Raw genomic sequence first — 20333 nt, 5'->3', positions numbered from 1 at the left:
TACATTATAACCTAAACATTCAGATAAAATATATATAACCAGTAAGACGCGCAAACGCGGGAAGCGAACGCAGCTGAGACCCTGCAGATCATGTCTGTCTGTCTGTGTGTGTGTGTGTCTGTCCCGCTGTTACTGTATATGTGGACCTGGCCCCTTTTGTGCCCATATATGGAGCTGAGTGATTGCTGATGCAACACACTCCATATTTGGATAGCGGGACAGACACACAGACACACAGACATGATCTGCGTTCGCAATGATTATATATTTACGTACAAATTAACTGGACAATGAAATAGACAACGGATACAGAGTAACTGTTGAATTATAGCCTTTGATTCCATTTAGAAATAAATATGAAGAGGAAATAATGTGAAATGTAGTTTGCTGAAAATAAATGTAGTTAAAATGTTTTCTTTAACCCATTTTGGGCGGGAACCCCTTTTTGGGTTCTGTAATAATAATAATAATAATAAACTTTATTTGTATAGCACCTTTCATACATAAATGTAGCTCAAAGTGCTTCACAGGGCAAAAATAGAATACAATAAAACATAAGTAGTTAAAATGATAAAACAATGGCAAAGAACAAAATTTAATATAAGAACATAAAATAAATAAAAATAAATAAAAACAAATAAAAACAAATAAAATAATAATAAAAACACCACATGCAGCAAATCAGTCAGGGCACGGTGGGAACGTGCAAATTAAAACTCAATTAAAAGCAATGTTGTAGAAGTGGGTCTTGAGCTGAGCTTTATAAATGTCTACAGAGGCTGCCTGTCGAAGGTACAGTGGGAGTTTGTTAAACTACAGAGGCTGCCTGTCGAAGGTACAGTGGGAGTTTGTTAAACTACAGAGGCTGCCTGACGAAGGTACAGTGGGAGCTTGTTCCATGCCGACGGCCCGTAGAAGCAAAAAGCTGCTTCCCCGTATTTTTTAGTTGCCATTTTTTTTGGCAACGCGAACAGTATGTACAGTATTAAAAAATGTGATGCTGCTATATAAATATTTGTTTTTCAGAAAACTTAGGTCAGTATTTAGAATGGGCCTCAGTAGAATAATGAAGGTAAAGTCTTACGGTGGTGTGGTCAGTGGTGTTCCATCCACCCACTTCCACACTCCTTCTGTCTCTCTGTCGGTCAATCCAAGCCACACAGTCTTGATGTACCCGCCACCGAGTCTGGATCGGCCAAAGAGTCTGACAACAAAGTCCTGGACAGACAATCAGCTGGTTACTGAAGTACAACCTGTACAATACTAGATGTGTGTCTCAACTAGATGGAGTAGGTTACAACATGCACACACACACACACACACACACGCACGCGCACGCGCACACATACACACACACACACACACACACACACACACACACACACACACACACACACTGCACCTGCTTCTCTCTGCTCTTTATGATCATCAGGTCAGATTGTCTGGCTGTACAGAATGCTCTGCTGTCCTCCCAGGTCTTCGTCTCAGTAGAGATGTAGTAACACACACCATCACCAAATGTAAATCCATGTGATTCTAACAACAAAATATAATGTTAGACACTGTTTTTAATGTGATTAATGACAAAAAGGTGAACAACATGATATAAGAATGTATAAACACAGTGACGTCTCACTGACCACAAAGAATCCTCTTCAGTTCAGTCATGTTGTTAAGTCTGGTCAGTAACTGGCCTCTCTGTTCGGTCAGGTTGTTGGTCTTCCACTGGCCTCTCTGTTCAGTCATGTTAAGTCTGGTCAGTAACTGGCCTCTCTGTTCGGTCAGGTTGTTGGTCTTCCACTGGCCTCTCTGTTCAGTCATGTTGTTAAGTCTGGTCTTCCACTGGCCTCTCTGTTCAGTCATGTTGTTAAGTCTGGTCAGTAACTGGCCTCTCTGTTCGGTCAGGTTGTTAAGTCTGGTCTTCCACTGGCCTCTCTGTTCGGTCAGGTTGTTAAGTCTGGTCAGTAACTGGCCTCTCTGTTCGGTCAGGTTGTCATGTCTGGTCTGGAACTCATCAAAACTGGTCTTCCACCAGTCTCTCTGTTTAGTCAGGTCCAAATCTGCAAGAAGGATAATCAACAAACTGATTAGTATTACATCCAGCTTTATTGTGATCGTAAGTCTGCATTTGACAATGAGACAAAGAGAGGTGTCTGGTTGCTACAGGGGTTGAAGTTCTAGGAGTCTGAATCTGCCAATGTAGTGTTTGTCATTGTAAAGTATCTAAGTAGTAGTAAGGTTGAAATCTCTTTTTTGAAAGTAGAAATATATCCAGGTCTTGCAGGGTTAAGTCCACTAGTGTCCACAGGGACAGACAGTCATTCTGTTATGTAGCGTTTGTCATTGTAAATCCATTAAGTCCACTATGTGTCCACATGGACAGACAGTTAGCAGACAGGACCAGGTCCTAAAGGTCCACACTGCAGTCATTTATTTTGGTGTTGGTGGATACCTGTTCATGACAAAATGTCTATAATGTTGGCTGTATATGCTCTGCATGCGTCAATGCACTCCTATTGTGACTTATTGCATAGACACACTTTGTGGCAAGCCCAGCGCTGTCACAGACCGGCCGCACATTCACTCTCACACACACACACACACACACACACACACACACACACATTCATCCACGAACACACACGCACGCACGCACCCACATACACACACGCACCAAAAATGATTTTTTTTTCTACTCGGTCTGTGTCTCATAGGAGGGCTGTGGGCAGTTCAGAAACCGTCTACCAGTGACATAATCGATGGGGAATACAAGCTAATAGAAACTGCAGGCTTTCTAGCCCTGAAAAGTTGCAATGCGAAAATGGAAGCCATCGTTCTCACGATAATGAAAATCTAAAAAATATGTTTAAAAAATAATCTGCCTAATGATGATGTCACTGGAAGACGGTTTCTAAACTGCCCACAGCCCTCCTATGAGACACAGACTGAGTAGAAAAAAATGGTGCCATTTTATCATGATTATTAGTGAGGATTATTTCATGATGTGAAAGAAAGGCACTAAGACAATTTATTGGACTGTAGGCTGTTGGGGTCATGTCTAGGACTCTAGGTCAAGCTCGGGGTCAAGCTCGGGGTCAAGGTTGTTTGTATAAGTGGTGACCCTCTGAAGCACAGCTCTGCAGCAGATAGAACCCTTCAGAAAGGCCTGGTTGAACTGAAAGGGTCAGTTTATACTTTATAGTGTCTTGTGTGAGAGAGAGAGAGAGAGAGAGAATAGAGAAGTTGGCATTGTGGCATTGTTGAGAAAGAGTCTTACTGTCAGAATCAAGGGAGAGACGGGAACCCACAGGGGAGATGTGTGTGTGTGTGTGTGTGTGTGTGTGTGTGTGTGTGTGTGTGTGTGTGTGTGTGTGTGTGTGTGTGTGTGTGTGTGTGTGTGTGTGTGTGTGTGTGCGTGTGCGCGCGCGCGCGCTTTTTACTGGCCGCTTTAGGTGTTGCAGCATGGACACACACACACACACACACACGTCATGACAACATCTCCCCTGTGGGTTGCCGTCTCTCCCTTGATTCTGACAGTAAGACTCCTTCTCAACAATGCCACAATGCCAACTTCTCTATTCTACTTCTCAACAATGTACACACACACACACACACACACAGGCAGGGAGGGAGGAGTACAGTACAGTACAGTACAGTACAGTACAGTACAGTACAGTACAGTACAGTACAGTACAGTACAGTACAGTACAGTACAGTACAGTACAGTACGTTAGTTAGTTACTTACTTTATTGACACAAATGTATAAAACATTGGGTCCAAACAAAAATAAAAAGCCCATGAATCAAAAACTTTAAAAAGGTACAATACATTAAAATATACAATACACAGAAACCCTTTACAACAGGAGCTTTCTATTGCTCCACAAGTGACAGGCAGGCATGTAGCATAATGATATTATGCAAAGTCTCTCTGTTAGTGCCCACAAAGAGTGAGCTCAAATCAATACCCTCATGTCCATATTTCTCTCTGATATCTTGTGTGAGGTTAGAGGACACCAGTATGTGCTGTTCGTTTTGTATACCAGTCTCACGTTGGCAAAACCGCTGTTCAGGTGGTATGCGGCTCCATCTTCCCATTTCCACACGCAGTCTATGAGCGGACAACCGAAACCGTGTAAAGGTTATCCTCAAATAGTCCTCAATGTAAGGTGTACTGCTGGTGCTGGTATAGAGTGGGTGAACAGATAGAACAGTACAGTACAGTACAGTACAGTACAGTGCAGTGCAGTGCAGTGCAGTGCAGTGCAGTACCACTCACTTCAGACCGGTCTGAATAGAATATGCGGACAAAATGCCTCATAAGCGGACAACACCTCCTGGCCTGCCCTGGAGACCTCCTCCTCCTCCTCCTCCTCCTCTTCCTCCTCGCGCTATGAGCTTGTAGATCTGCTATTTTTCAATAGCTAAATTATAACATAATGTTTAAAACACCAAAAGGGGTTGTTATTATTTTTTTTTAATGTTTTCTCCTCTCCTCAACAGTAAAGGTCCCTGTCAGCACACTGGACGCGTTTTCGGATTTTTTAGCTGTCGTTTTTCTGTCGTTTTTCCCCGAAAAGACGTGTCCAGTGTGCGACTACCTTTAGTCTCAGTGCCACCATGACTGTCTCAGTGTCTCTGTAATATCAAAAATAGTCATATATATCATATATATATATATATATATATATATATATATATATATATATATATATATATATATATATATATATATGATATAAATTGAAAACGAAGTTCACTCTTTGTTTTACTGCTCTAAATACGATGACTTAAGGGATATTTTGGTTAATAAGATTTCTTCTATATATGTGGGGATTTCCTAGATTTAAATGACTGTGTAAAAATGCAGATATGTTTTGCCCAAAGGGACTTTCGTTGTAGCAGATTGTATTTGTCAAGCTTGGGAAAGAAGACAAGAGTATACTCTGTATACATCTGAGGTGTAATATGATTAATTATGCAACGTAAACGTGCTGTAAAATGCATAAATTATGTAATGTTAAAACTAGGCTGTAATTTGCAAATGTGAAACGGTGTCTTATAAACCCATGAGGGTTGAGCACAAGGTGTGCATGACACGAATCAATCAATCAATCAATCATATATATTTTTGTTTTTTCCACTCCGGAAGGTCGACACCAGAAGAGGCAAACCTTCTCCAGATGATGGGACCGGTCAGCCTGCCGTGTCCTCCAGGAGACGTACTGCCGGTTCCAATCCTACTCCTGGCGGCGCAAGCCTTGCTCCAGAGCCTTGCCTCCACTTCTATGCGTGCGTGTGTGCCTTCGCCAGCGAAGACAAGCTGGACTTCGACTGTTCCGGTCTGATAAACTACAACTTCAACGGTACTAGTAATGTTCCGGTCTGATAAACTACAACTTCAACGGTACTAGTATAATGTTCCGGTCTGATAAACTACAACTTCAACGGTACTAGTAATGTTCCGGTCTGATAAACTACAACTTCAACGGTACTAGTAATGTTCCGGTCTGATAAACTACAACTTCAACGGTACTAGTATAATGTTCCGGTCTGATAAACTACAACTTCAACGGTACTAGTAATGTTCCGGTCTGATAAACTACAACTTCAACGGTACTAGTAATGTTCCGGTCTGATAAACTACAACTTCAACGGTACTAGTAATGTTCCGGTCTGATAAACTACAACTTCAACGGTACTAGTAATGTGTGAACACTGGGACAAATATAGACAATTTACAATTTAGGCATTTAGCAGACGCTCTTGATCCAGAGCGACTTACATTAAGCAAGAACAAAAAGCATGTCATACATCACATCACAAAGTAGTTATCATGAATCATGTATAAACTAAGAACATAGCAGTGGAGTATCTATGTCAACTATACATACTATACTATATTATATATTATACAATATACATACATGTGTACTATAAAGTGCTATGACTACATAAAATGCAATTCTAGTGCCGTCTACGTAACGTGACTGTCTACGTAATTGATTAATGCTGCGGATCCATATTTATTAAACAATAACTCCTACTATTGCTGAGAGTGCAGATTTGATTCCCTTCCTATACGTACTCTCTGAATCTGCACCCAGCACACACGCCTGAACCCTCTCAGACTGTCGACTTGAGTTGAGTGTCCCCTCGAAGTGAGTTTGGTATGAAAAACACCACGTTGTTCATCCTGGGTGTCTTCATGTGTCTCTACAGACGTTCATCAAAGCAGTGGGTCCAGACTCCTCTCGGCTCCTGACAAGACCCAGCACCATCTCTCTGGACTATCAGAGGACCTTCAGCACCACTCAAAGAGATACTGCATGGAGCACTCTGTCACTGGTACGAACCATCCACTATCACAACACTATGTCACTGGTACGAACCATCCACTATCACAACACTATGTCACTGGTACAACCATTCACTATCACAACACTATGTCACTGGTACGAACCATCCACTATCACAACACTATGTCACTGGTACAACCATTCACTATCAACACCACTCTGTCACTGGTACAACCATCCACTATCACACCACTCTGTCACTGGTAACAACCATCCACTAATCACACCACTCTGTCACTGGTACAACCATCCACTAATCACACCACTCTGTCACTGGTAACAACCATCCACTAATCACACCACTCTGTCACTGGTACAACCATCCACTAATCACACCTCTCTGTCACTGGTACAACCATCCACTAATCACACCACTCTGTCACTGGTAACAACCATCCACTAATCACACCTCTCTGTCACTGGTACAACCATCCACTAATCACACCACTCTGTCACTGGTACAACCATCCACTATCAACACCACTCTGTCACTGGTACAACCATCCACTAATCACACCACTCTGTCACTGGTAACAACCATCCACTAACACACCACTCTGTCACTGGTACAACCATGCACCAACACACCACTCTGTCACTGGTAACAACCATCCACTAACACACCACTCTGTCACTGGTACAACCATCCACTAACACACCACTCTGTCACTGGTAACAACCATCCACTAATCACACCACTCTGTCACTGGTACAACCATCCACTAATCACACCACTCTGTCACTGGTACAACCATCCACTATCACACCACTCTGTCACTGGTACAACCATTCACTAATCACACCACTCTGTCACTGGTACAACCATCCACTAATCACACCTCTCTGTCACTGGTACAACCATTCACTAATCACACCTCTCTGTCACTGGTACAACCATCCACTATCACACCACTCTGTCACTGGTACAACCATCCACTATCACACCACTCTGTCACTGGTAACAACCATCCACTAATCACACCACTCTGTCACTGGTACAACCATCCACTATCACACCACTCTGTCACTGGTAACAACCATCCACTATCACACCACTCTGTCACTGGTAACAACCATCCACTATCACACCACTCTGTCACTGGTACAACCATCCACTAATCACACCACTCTGTCACTGGTACAACCATCCACTAATCACACCACTCTGTCACTGGTACAACCATCCACTAATCACACCACTCTGTCACTGGTACAACCATCCACTAATCACACCACTCTGTCACTGGTAACAACCATCCACTATCACACCACTCTGTCACTGGTACAACCATCCACTATCACACCACTCTGTCACTGGTAACAACCATCCACTATCACACCACTCTGTCACTGGTAACAACCATCCACTATCACACCTCTCTGTCACTGGTACAACCATGCACCAACACACCACTCTGTCACTGGTACAACCATTCACTAATCACACCACTCTGTCACTGGTAACAACCATCCACTAATCACACCACTCTGTCACTGGTACAACCATCCACTAATCACACCACTCTGTCACTGGTACAACCATCCACTAACACACCACTCTGTCACTGGTACAACCATCCACTAATCACACCACTCTGTCACTGGTACAACCATCCACTATCAACACCACTCTGTCACTGGTACAACCATCCACTAATCACACCACTCTGTCACTGGTACAACCATCCACTAATCACACCGACAAGACGAGTAACTGTAGCAGTGGTTACAAGACTTTTTTATTTATTTCAAGGATCCCCGGTTTAATATGTAATTGGCCGCCGGACCCTGGCCAGCCGGGGCGCCTGATGGAGGGGAAATTAACTGGTTGGAATTACGTGTGGCTGGAAAGGGCCTTTCTGTGTGGAGTTTGCATGTTCTCCCCGTGTCCCCTAGGGTAGGTACCCTCACATGTTCTCCCCGTGTCCCCTAGGGTTGGTACCCTCACAAAAACATGCAGTAATCCTGGTCACTAAACTGCCTCCCCCTGGCCAGCTGGGGCGCCTGATGGAGGGGAAAGGAACTGGTTGGAATAACATGTTCCTTTCACGCGCTACGACGTCCAACCAGGGAAACTCCCCCCCTGTCAGGTGTAAAGGAGCAACTTGGACACTCAGGCATGAAGGAAGCATGAGTTCAAGTCTGTTGCTCTCCCCTTGTCCCCCATATATGGGGACTAGGTTGGCGGAGAGTGTGTATAGCCCAGGATCACATTAGATGATTGACACAGGGGTGAAAAATGGGTTACAAAATCGTGGGATAAAAAAATATATATATATAGGAATTAGGTGTTCCTTCCATGCGCTACGTCCGTCCGTCAGGTGCACTCCTCATGCATTGAATAGTTACAGAGTGCGTAGCATGGTTCTCTAGCATGAGAGAAGACATACATTGACCTTGATCTAAGCGTTTGTTGTGTGTCCATCCATCCATCCATCCATCTTCAACCGCTTATCCGTAGTCGGGTCGCGGGGGCAACAGCTCCACCAGAGAGCTCCAGACTTCCCTCTCCAGAGCAACATTAGTGACTTCCTCCTGGGGGATCCTGAGACGTTCCAAGGCCAGTGAGTCGATGTATTTCCTCCAACTGCGCCTTGGTCTGCCCCGGGGGGGGGGGGGGGGGGGGGGTCTCCTCCCAGTGGGACGTGGTCCTTGGTCTGCCCCGGGGTCTCCTCCCAGTGGGATGTGGTCCTTGGTCTGCCCCGGGGGTCTCCTCCCAGTGGGACGTGGTCCTTGGTCTGCCCCGGGGTCTCCTCCCAGTGGGACGTTCGTCGAGGACCTCCCTATAGGGAGACACCCGAGAGGCATCCTAACCAGATGCCCCGAACCACCTCAGCTGGCTCGAGGCATCCTAACCAGATGCCCCGAACCACCTCAGCTGGCTCCTTTCCAGGCGAAGGAGCAGCGGTTCTACTCCGAGTCTCTCTCTCGTGTGACTGAACTTCTCACCCTATATCTCTAAGGGAGATGCCAGCCACCCGTCAAAACTAATTTCTTATTCTTTGGGTCATGACCCACACTTCATGACCATATAAGGTGAGAGTAGGAACGAAGATTGCTCGGTAGACGGAAAGCTTTGCCTTCTGGCTCAGCTCTCTTTTCGTCACAACAGTGCGGTGCATTTGTTGTGTGTGTTGCCTACATTTTGTAGTTTAACTTTTTTTTTTTTTTCTCCCTCGTGTGTGCATCCTCTTCTTCTGTCGTTCTATACCTCCAGCCTCCTCGGCGGCGGTGCTTCCTGTCGGCGTGGCGGCGGAAGTGACATCACTTCCTGTCGGCTTGGGGTCGGAGGTGATGTCGCTCCCTGTCGGCTTTGGGTCAGAGGTCACGTCGCCCCCCGGTCTGAGGAAAGCGGTTCAGAGGAGAGCGCCTCATCCTCACCCCTTGGTGATGAAGAGTCCAGGTAATGTCTCGCCCTCCGCCTCAAGGGGACTCCGTCTTTGGGCGTGGCGCCCAGGTGGCGCCTAGAACCCCACATTTACCGCCACAAAGGCAATGCCTAAACCTAACCATGACCTCAATGGGCCACATGGTTATTAATGCGTTCATTATCTGAAGGTTAAAAGGCATTTCTCCTATTTCATTTGTATATTTTCCAAATTGCATTTTCATTTTAATATTGTCCACTAATTAGCAGGCCATTGTAACGGGGACGGACTCCATCTCCCAGGGGTCTCTAGGGCAGGTGTTCCCAAACTTTTTTGGACCAGGTACCCCTTTTGGGGTAGATATTTTTCCAGTTACCCCTTCATCCTCGCAACACGGATAACAATATATTTACAACCACGAGCAGTGTTTCCTGCAGGAAAAAGTTTTGGCATGGTGCTGGGCACAGGCCGCAATTTTGATTAATTAATGAATTTAAATGTAGACGTCTAAATGTTGACGTCTAAATGTTGACGTCTAAATGTTGACGTCTAAATGTAGACGTCTAAATGTAGACGTCTAAATGTAGACGTCTAAATGTAGACGTCTAAATGTAGACGTCTAAATGTGTACGTCTAAATGTGTACGTCTAAATGTAGACGTCTAAATGTAGACGTCTAAATGTGTACGTCTAAATGTAGACGTCTAAATGTAGACGTCTAAATGTAGACGTTTAAATGTGTACGTCTAAATGTAGACGTCTAAATGTAGACGTCTAAATGTGTACGTCTTCTCTTATGGGGGTCCCTGGCATATCTTTTCAAATGGGGGTCCACGGGCTAAGTAGTGTCAATTTGGGGGTCCTTGACATGAAAAGGTTTGGGAACCACTGCTTTAAACACTTTAGCACTTTATGAACATGAACAAAATAGATGGGTCCCCCCTGGAACTCCCTCAGGTACCCCTGGGGGTCCCCGGACCCCACTTTGGGAACCACTGCTCTAGGGCATTGTAACGGGGACAGACTCCATCTCCCAGGGGTCTCTAGGGCATTGTAACGGCGACCTACGTCTTCTGTGTGGTTTCCAGCAGGGGGCAGCGGTCAGCCAGTAGAGGAGCACAGCGTGTCCATGGGCTTCCTGCAGTGGCTGGCCAGCGTGACGGAGAGAATCCACCACACCATGAACTACCAGTTTGATGGTAAGTTCACCCGTTCTGACCTTTTGGCCAAAAAGTACCGTTTATACGTGTGGTGGGTGGGTGGGGGGGGTGGGGGGGGGGCTCAGAGTGCTTCCACTAAGGAAAGTAGGCTTTCTAATGACACAACTCGCCTTTGTTTTGGTGAGTAGCAAAAAACGTTCTTTTTATTTACGCCAAAGAGGAGAGGCTGGTCTGCATTCATGCGGGCGGCGGAAGTTGAGAGTAACATAGCTCTAATGCGCGCATTAGAGCTATGGACCAGAGCTAAGATCCCGTGATCTTTGGTGGCCAGATGTAATTTCCTGGGGTCTAGTAAAGTTATTTGAAATGTATTAAAAGTTATTAAAAGTTATTAGAGTCATTCACCGTTATTAGAATGTATTATAAGTTATTCAAGTAGTATTTGTGCATTATTATTACCCATGGTCACCTCACCACCGATAAATCAGACTATGAATAACGCTTCAATGGGGCGACTGTGGCTCAAAAGGTAGAGAGCAGGTCGTCCAATGATCCGTGGGTCGGCGGTTCGAATCCCGGCTCCTCCTCCTCCTCCTGTCTACATGTCGAAGTGTCCTTGGGCAAGAAGACACTGAACCCCCAAATTGCTCCCGATGTGCTGGTTGGTGCCTTGCATGGCTTCCGCCGCAATCGGTGTATGAATGAATGAATGTGTGTGTGAATGGGTGAACGTAATGCACAATCCATGTAAAGCCCCTTGGAAATAAAGGCTCTATATAAATGCACCGTTTGCCATGTTTTTGCTGCTCCAGGGAAGCCGGAAGCGTTGGTGTACCACGTCCCCCAGGAGTTCTTCAACGCCCTGCAGCAGCGTCTGTCCCTGGGCTCCAGGAAGAGACGCCTGCCCAACACAACCACTGGTGGTTACAACGAACGCTTCCTCTCTCCTCTCTCTCTCTCTCTCGTCTCACGCAGTGTTGTTTTTGTCGACTAAAACTAAGACGAAAAATGTTCGTCGACGACCTTTTTCCACTGACAAAAAACGAATGGAAACTAAATGAAAACTAAGCTACGGTGACTAAAACTAAGACTGAATATACTGACAATTTCGTCGACAAATAAAAACTAGACTAAAATGTTAGGTAGGGACTATAGTGGACAAGAGATCCAGTATGAGTCATTTTACACTTTGGTTGCATGCTGAAAATAGCCGATCTACAAGCTCACAACGCGTCGCGACGCGTTGTGAGCTTGTAGATCGGCTATTTTCAGCACGTGTAAAAACACTCATTACGAAAAATTACGAAAAATCTTATATTTAGTCGACTAAAACTAGACTAAACACTAAGACATTCCAGGTGACTAAAATGTGACTAAAACTAAATGAAGTTTCAGTCCAAAGACTATGACTAAACTAAAATAGAAATTTGCTGCCAAAAACAACACTGGTCTCATAATGTCGATGCAGCCAGCGTCCTGCACACCACGACGCATGCAGTGAAGACGCAAGATTGAAAATGAAGCGCTTCAGCGCTTCAGAGCTTCAGTGCTTCAGCTGAAGCGCTTCAGTGCTTCAGAGCTTCAGCGCTTCAGCGCTTCAGCGCTTCAGCGCTTCAGAGCTTCAGTGCTTCAGCGCTTCAGCGCTTCAGCGCTTCAGAGCTTCAGCGCTTCAGCGCTTCAGCGCTTCAGAGCTTCAGCGCTTCAGCGCTTCAGCGCTTCAGCGCTTCAGCGCTTCAGAGCTTCAGTGCTTCAGCGCTTCAGCGCTTCAGCGCTTCAGAGCTTCAGCGCTTCAGAGCTTCAGCGCTTCAGAGCTTCAGAGCTTCAGCGCTTCAGTGCTTCAGCGCTTCAGCGCTTCAGCGCTTCAGCGCTTCAGAGCTTCAGTGCTTCAGCGCTTCAGCGCTTCAGCGCTTCAGTGCTTCAGCGCTTCAGAGCTTCAGTGCTTCAGCGCTTCAGCGCTTCAGTGCCATAAAGGCACGGCGTGTGTCTCTGTCTCTAGACCCCTCCACAACTAACTCCACGCAGAGAGATAGCTCCGCCTCTGCAAGCCACAAGCCCCACAAAAAAATCTACAAAAAAAATCTACGAAGAAATCTACAAAAAAAATCTACAAAATAAAAAAGTCTACAAAAAAAATCTACAAAAAAGAAAATCTACAAAAAAAATCTATAAAAAAAAATCTACAAAAAGAAATCTACAAAATAAAATCTACAAAAAGAAATCTACAAAAAAAATCTACAAAAAAAACCGGGTCCAGAGGTTCGAGACCCACCCCTCGGTGAAAAGCTGGAGGCCCCTCAGTCAAATCTAGGTCACAATTGTGTAAAATGATTCTACATTCTCTAATTGTGTTAGACTTCTTGTAAATTAAATAGTACAGATCTGGTCCATTTGGTTACCAACTCTCCATCATTTAGCTGTATGGGGACCACCCTGGAACCTCCTCAAGGACCCCTGGTTAACCCATTCTGACCTGAGATCAGATTCATACGAGGTTTCCACTAGGACACACACTGGTCTGATTAACCCATTCTGACCTGAGATCAGATTCTAAAAGTGTCAGTCGTTCTTCGATTTTTCAAAAATAGCAGACCTACAAGCTCGTAGCGCGCCACTCGGTGGCGCGCTATGAGCTTGTAGGTCTGCTATTTTTCAATAGCTAAAGCATGACATGATGCGAACACCTAAACGGGTTCCCGGTCAGAATGGGTTAAGAACCACTGTTTTAGGGGGTTCTAAATTGCCCCTTAAAAAGTCGGTAACTCTGAGACCAAGAGTTAGACTTACACAAAAAAAAGGCCATTAAAATGTTGACATAATGTATTATTACTTATAGCAGCTTTAAATGGAATGTATTGTTGGCTAATAATAATAATTATTTGTCTGTGTCCTCTCTCTCTCTCTCTCTCTCTCTCTCTCTCTCTCTGCTCATGTCAGCATTCGTAAGGAATGACTCTCTACCTCTGGGCTCGTTCTCCAAATATACCTGGAACATCACCAACCTGATGCAGGTCAAACGCATCCTGGACACCCCACAGGTCAGTTGGCCACGAGAGGGCATATGCAACTATGCACATAAAAGGAAAGGTACCATGTTTACCCTGCAGGGTAACTGGACTAAGGAAAGGAAAGGTACTATGTTTACCCAGGGTAACTGGACTAAGGAAAGGAAAGGTACTATGTTTACCCAGGGTAACTGGACTAAGGAAAGGAAAAGGTACTATGTTTACCCAGGGTAACTGGACTAAGGAAAGGAAAGGTACTATGTTTACCCAGGGTAACTGGACTAAGGAAAGGAAAGGTACTATGTTTACCCTGCAGGGTAACTGGACTAAGGAAAGGAAAGGTACTATGTTTACCCTGCAGGGTAACTGGACTAAGCTCAAGAACTTGTTTACAGCCAGGCCCTGCTCATAGAACATTTCATGGTAGAGGTTCAATGCCTTGTCCATAAAGGGCACTTCAGCGGTGGTATAATTTTAACGTGCCGGTCCGGGGATACGAACTATAGCGACCTTCCGATATCAAGACCGCTCCGCAAACCGTTCGTCCACCGCTGCCTCGCATGCATGAAGTCAAAAGAGGGTATGCGCGTGACATCATCATCAAACCCGGAAGTTATTCGGGAACGCCCACTGAGTGGCAAAAAACTACTCTCTGGCCTTGACACTAGCCCAGACATCCAAACAGAAAAGTCCTATCTGATTGCATTAAACAATGTAAAACTCACTTTGCCTGTTGCTTTGCCACTCGATTTGCCACTTTATTTAGCACGTAGTACAAAAAATAGACAATAACATATCAAAGAACAAAACTACAATGCAAGGAAGGGAAGAAGCCAGCTGGCTTATTTGGAATCCTTTCCTGTAGGAAGAGGTCATTGGTTTAAACAGATTAAAAGTTCATAAAGAACAGTACATAAGTCTACACGTTGGCAAAGGGGGGCAGCTGTGCAGTAAAGAAATAAAAACACAGACTGCACAAAAAACGGAAATAAACAATACAACAACAAACACACAAAAGAAAATATAACGCATCAAAATAAAGCATGTAATCTACAGAGAGGAAGAAATAAGATATTTCTTTAGATGTTTTTTTTTAATATTGGCAAGGATAATGAGGATTTAAGTGAAGCATCTATAGGGAGTTCCATAGATGAGGGCCTCTAAATTAGATGAAAGATTGTTTTTTGGACGTGCGACAATATGGTAATTCAAAATGATCTCTTTGCCTTGTGGGGCAGGAGTGAATGTCAGAAATAACACGGAAGAAATTGTGAAAAGAAGACGGAAGGTCTTGTATGCATTTTTTTTTAAATTGAAACATAAATAAACAGGTCTGAAAAACGTTTACTTTGTCAATGGGTAATAGTGAATATTTAATGAAGGGCAAGGCCGACGGCTCATACCGATCTGAATGTGAAATCATTCTCAGAAACCCTTTTTTGAATGATCAGTAATTGAGTGAGATGTGTTGAATATGTAGCAGCCCAGACAATATTTACAGTAATTAATATGAGGGAAAATTAAGCTATAATAGAGTTGAAGGAAAAACAAAAGGGCAGATTTTTCTCAATATACCAAAGCATCTTCATAGACTTCATACACACACGGTATCAATATGTTGTTTCCAATTTTAAATGTTCGTCTATAATGACACCCACGAATTTAGTACGTGGAACCTGGCAAGTTTCAGAGCCATCGATTACAATTCTAGCGCGGCACCGAGTGCCTCGCTACGAACTCGTGGCGTCTACTATTTTTGAAAAAGATCGTGAAAATGCGGCGCAAATATATTTCTTCTTACGTCCATTCATTGTCAGACCTGAGAAAAGATTCTACAAATGTCTTCTAAATCCCGAGTTTTCTTGGAAAAACCCCCATGTTTCTATGCGAGGCGTTCTCAAAACTGGACCCCCAAAACTATAGCCTATATAATTGGCCGACCCCCCATCTGGAAATATGTTGTTCCAGGCGACCCCCCCCCCCCCCTCCCCTCCCAGAGGCAAAGATTTGAGTTAAAAGGGTTCGCTCTGAAAGAATACATATATTCAAAGATTTGCGCCGCATTTTCACGATTTTTTTCAAAAATAGCAGACCTACAACGAGTGCAGCGCTACGAGCTTGTAGGTCTGCTATTTTTTCAATAGCTACAATTTACAATTTAGGCATTTAGCAGACGCTCTTAATTCAGAGCGACTTACGTTAAGCAAGAACAAAAAAGCATGGGAATACATCACATAAAAACATTTATCATGAAACGTGCGTAAGATAAGAAAGTAACAGTGTATATAATATCTATAATGAAACTATACATATAAGCTATACATCTATACTACTATGCTATACATATACACTATGACGTGCTATGACTACATACAATGCACTTATGCTGTCTACATAACATGCTATAAGTCTGTATCAAATGCTATCTAAGTCTAAGCTAAAGTATGACGTGATGCCTGAAACACGTGTTGGTGTCCTTACCAGATGCCTCTGGAGCTGAGCCAGAGCTTTGTGAGGAACGTGGACGGCTCCTACTCCCCGTTCCTCCGTCCAGAGTGTCCCCCCGACGCACTGCCGGGCGGCGCCACTACGGACCGACCTCTGGCCATCAGACCCGTGGAGCTGCGCACCTTCCTCAGAGTGGGTGAGTGTGTGTACTGTACTGTCCAGTATACCGGGCTCTGGGTTCTTAGTGTACTGTCCAGTACCGGGCTTTGGGTTCTTAGTGTACTGTCCAGTATACCGGGCTTTGGGTTCTTAGTGTACTGTCCAGTATACCGGGCTCTGGGTTCTTGGTGTACTGTCCAGTATACCGGGCTCTGGGTTCTTAGTGTACTGTCCAGTATACCGGGCTTTGGGTTCTTAGTGTACTGTCCAGTATACCGGGCTCTGGGTTCTTAGTGTACTGTGCAGTACCGGGCTTTGGGTTCTGAGTGTACTGTCCAGTACCGGGCTTTGGGTTCTGAGTGTACTGTCCAGTACCGGGCTCTGGGTTCTTAGTGTACTGTCCAGTATACCGGGCTCTGGGTTCTTAGTGTACTGTGCAGTACCGGGCTTTGGGTTCTGAGTGTACTGTCCAGTACCGGGCTTTGGGTTCTGAGTGTACTGTCCAGTACCGGGCTCTGGGTTCTTAGTGTACTGTCCAGTACCCGGCTTTGGGTTCTTGTCAGGGGGGCAGTGTTGATTTCGTTGACTAAAACTATTAACCCATTCTGATCTGAGATCAGATTTTAAAAACGTCTTCTACTTCCTGACAGTTTTCCATTCTGACCTGAGATCAGATTAAAAAAATGTCTTCTACGTCAGTCGTTCTTCGATTTTTCAAAAATAGCAGACCTACACAAGCTCGTAGCGCGCCACTCTGTGCTGTTTGAGACCTACAGGACACAACTCAGTGTGCCGTTATCTTGTAGATCTATACTAGGCTATTTCATTTAATTTATGTATTTATTCCGAACATGTTCAAATATAAATGAGAAAAGACAAAGGGAATACAAGGACAATTAGATTATTTAAAAACAAAAGAGAAGTGCCCGAACATAATAATATTAATGATCTTTCATAATCCTGAACTTGAATATGTATGGTAGAGTATGTTAACCCATTTAGGCCTGACCTAAACATTTTTTTAAAATCCTCCAGTTTTCAGAAAAAAAATTTTTTCACACTTTTTCAAAAATAGCAGACCTACAAGCACGTAGCGCGCCACTCGGTGAGCTTGTAGATCTGCTATTTTTCAATAGCTAAAGCATGACATAATGCTAACACCAAAAGGGGTTCCCGCCCCAAAATGGGAAAACTAAATGGAAATGAATTGAAAACTATAAGCTAGGACGACTAAACACTAAGACTGAATATACTGACAATCTTTCGTCAACAAATAAAAACTAGACTCAAATGTTAGGAAGGGTACGACGCTGTGACGCGTTGTGAGCTTGTAGATCTGCTAGATTTTCAGCATGCAACTAATTGTAAAATGTCTTACACTGGATCTCTTGTCCACTATATCCCTTCCTGACATTTTAGTCTGTAGTTTTTTATCTGTTGGCGAAATTGTCAACACATTTAGTCTAAAGGTCATTACACACTGGCGAATTGGCGACGCGACGCGAATAAGCGATCTGAAAATGCGAAATATTGCATGTTGCAGTTCGCCTGCGAATCTCTGCAAAATATACGACACCAGAGCGAACAAATAAAGAGTGAAAACGGTCGCATTTTCGCACATTCGCCGCTGATGTGGAAGCTTGCATGGACTTCAATTGTTTTTTGTTTTTTTTAAATGCGAATTATTCGCACGAATATATCGCGTCGCCAATTCGCCAGTGTGTGTAATGACCTTTAGGTTATCGTTTTCATTTAGTTTCCATTTGGTATTCGTCATTGATAAAAGGTGGTCGACCGACGAACATTTTCCGTCTTAGTTTTTTTTTTAAGTCTACAAAAACAACAAAAACAACAACAACAACAACGACGAAGCGGAATCTACGAATGACGCTGCCCAGATACACTAAATTAAAAACAAAAAAATATAGATATTCTAAATAAATTAAAAAACCCATATCACAGTGAAAAGTAATTATGTAATTACCCCCAAGGCACTCTCAAGGCAAACAATACTATACAATATATTACTATTATTATTATTATTATTATTTTTTTTGTAAATTTCATTTATTTTACTTGTACACTTAAAGGTATATTCAGTGATTTCACTTAATTCAAATATCACTTATTTTTTTGTTTTGTTGTGATAATCCTCTCTACTATAGAGTGTGCTGACCATATAAGGAGTTCCTCCCTGTCCCCAGTTAACCCCTGGGGGGGGTCAAAAAACCTTAGGTTTCGTTTTTGGTTCTCTATCCTGATTGGATGAAAGCTTGGGTCCCAAGGCAAAAACGAAACCTAAGGGTTTTTGAGTGAAATAACTGAATATACCTTTAAAAAAACGTAGAGAAAAGGAAATGTTCTGTAATATGAAATGAAATTGCTTGTAAATGATTCTATAATGGCAATAAACAGGTTAAAAAAACAACAAACAACGCTGTTATATCCATTGATCTGTTATTGATTGATCTGTTATTGATCTGTTATCCATTGATCTCTGTGAACCAGGAACGTCGGCCACCGGAGGAACCGCCGCGGACCAGAAGCTGGAAGCCACTCCCTTTGTGATCGAGTGGATCCCGGACGTGCTGCCGCGCTCGCGGCTCGGAGAGCTGCGGATCCGCTTTGAGTTCGGCCACGAGCAGAGCGGCGGTGGACCACCGGTGGAGCACGGCGGCGGCGGCGGCAACGCCACCGCGGCATCGAACCGGAGGAGGACGAACGGAGGAGCAGCGAGCAGCGACACGAAGACCCCGCCGGGGGTTTCCTCCGTCCAGCCTCCACTCTCACAGCCTGTAGAGGTTCTGCAGGTTGTGCTCTAAGGCAAGGGGTTCCAGTCCATGGGGGTTCCAGTCCATGGGGGTTCTAGTCCAGGGGTTCTAGTCCATGGGGGTTCTAGTCCAGGGGTTCTAGTCCATGGGGGTTCTAGTCCAGGGGTTCTAGTCCATGGGGGTTCTAGTCCAGGGGTTCTAGTCCATGGGGGTTCTAGTCCAGGGGTTCTAGTCCAGGGGTTCTAGTCCATGGGGGTTCTAGTCCATGGGGGTTCTAGTCCATGGGGGTTCTAGTCCAGGGGTTCTAGTCCATGGGGGTTCTAGTCCATTGGGGTTCCAGTCCATGGGGGTTCTAGACCATGGGGGTTCTAGACCATGGGGGTTCTAGTCCATGGGGGTTCCAGTCCATGGGGGTTCCAGTCCATGGGGGTTCCAGTCCATGGGGGTTCTAGTCCATGGGGGTTCCAGTCCATGGGGGTTCCAGTCCATGGGGGTTCCAGTCCATGGGGGTTCTAGTCCATGGGGGTTCTAGTCCATGGGGGTTCTAGTCCATGGGGGTTCCAGTCCATGGGGGTTCTAGTCCATGGGGGTTCTAGTCCAGGGGGGTTCTAGTCCAGGGGTTCTAGTCCATGGGGGTTCTAGTCCATGGGGGTTCTAGTCCATGGGGGTTCCAGTCCATGGGGGTTCCAGTCCATGGGTGTTCCAGTCCATGGGGGTTCTAGTCCATGGGGGTTCCAGTCCATGGGGGTTCTAGTCCATGGGGGTTCTAGACCAGGGGTTCTCAACGTTTTGGGCCCGGGGACCGCTTTGGCCCCCGCTCCGCCACCCCCCCCCCCCCCCCCTCTCCCCACCCCCAATAGAGCGTCGCAGTCCCTCCCCCTTTCAGAACAACGAGTGGCCCAGGAAATAAATCTCAATGCATTTTTCTCCATAGGCTTTTATTTAAGTATTTATTTAAAGACGGTCACGCCGCGGACAAAGCCAACTCGGATCGTGACGAATCATGACAATGAACACAATGTTTTGGGGCCGATCAAATCATTAGAAAGAAGAAAATAAAGGCA

General features: G+C 44.7%; 1 protein-coding gene across 3 annotated transcripts in view; it reads left to right on the top strand.

The window, feature by feature from the left end:
- Positions 1–19342, top strand: part of cUnh2orf42 (chromosome Un C2orf42 homolog) — a 30330-nt gene extending 10988 nt beyond the window's left edge. The window contains exons 7-14 of one of the 3 annotated variants that reach the window (XM_080766389.1): positions 5156–5369; positions 6226–6351; positions 9580–9765; positions 10821–10928; positions 11702–11809; positions 13824–13924; positions 16376–16535; positions 19007–19342. In XM_080766389.1, the coding sequence (XP_080622515.1) occupies positions 5156–5369; positions 6226–6351; positions 9580–9765; positions 10821–10928; positions 11702–11809; positions 13824–13924; positions 16376–16535; positions 19007–19320 (1317 nt within the window). In that variant the 3' untranslated portion in view covers positions 19321–19342. Of the gene's footprint in view, positions 1–5155; positions 5370–6225; positions 6352–9579; positions 9766–10817; positions 10929–11701; positions 11810–13823; positions 13925–16375; positions 16536–19006 lie in introns of all 3 variants that reach the window. The other 2 variants (XM_080766388.1, XM_080766390.1) reach the window with 2 other exon arrangements.
- Positions 19343–20333: the final 991 nt, after the last annotated feature.

This window comes from Protomyctophum bolini, assembly GCF_963924005.1.
Source record: "Protomyctophum bolini genome assembly, chromosome: 6".
NCBI lineage: Eukaryota > Metazoa > Chordata > Actinopteri > Myctophiformes > Myctophidae > Protomyctophum > Protomyctophum bolini.
The sequence above is the reverse complement of the archived record's forward strand: the minus strand, read 5'-3'. Positions and strand labels throughout refer to the sequence as shown.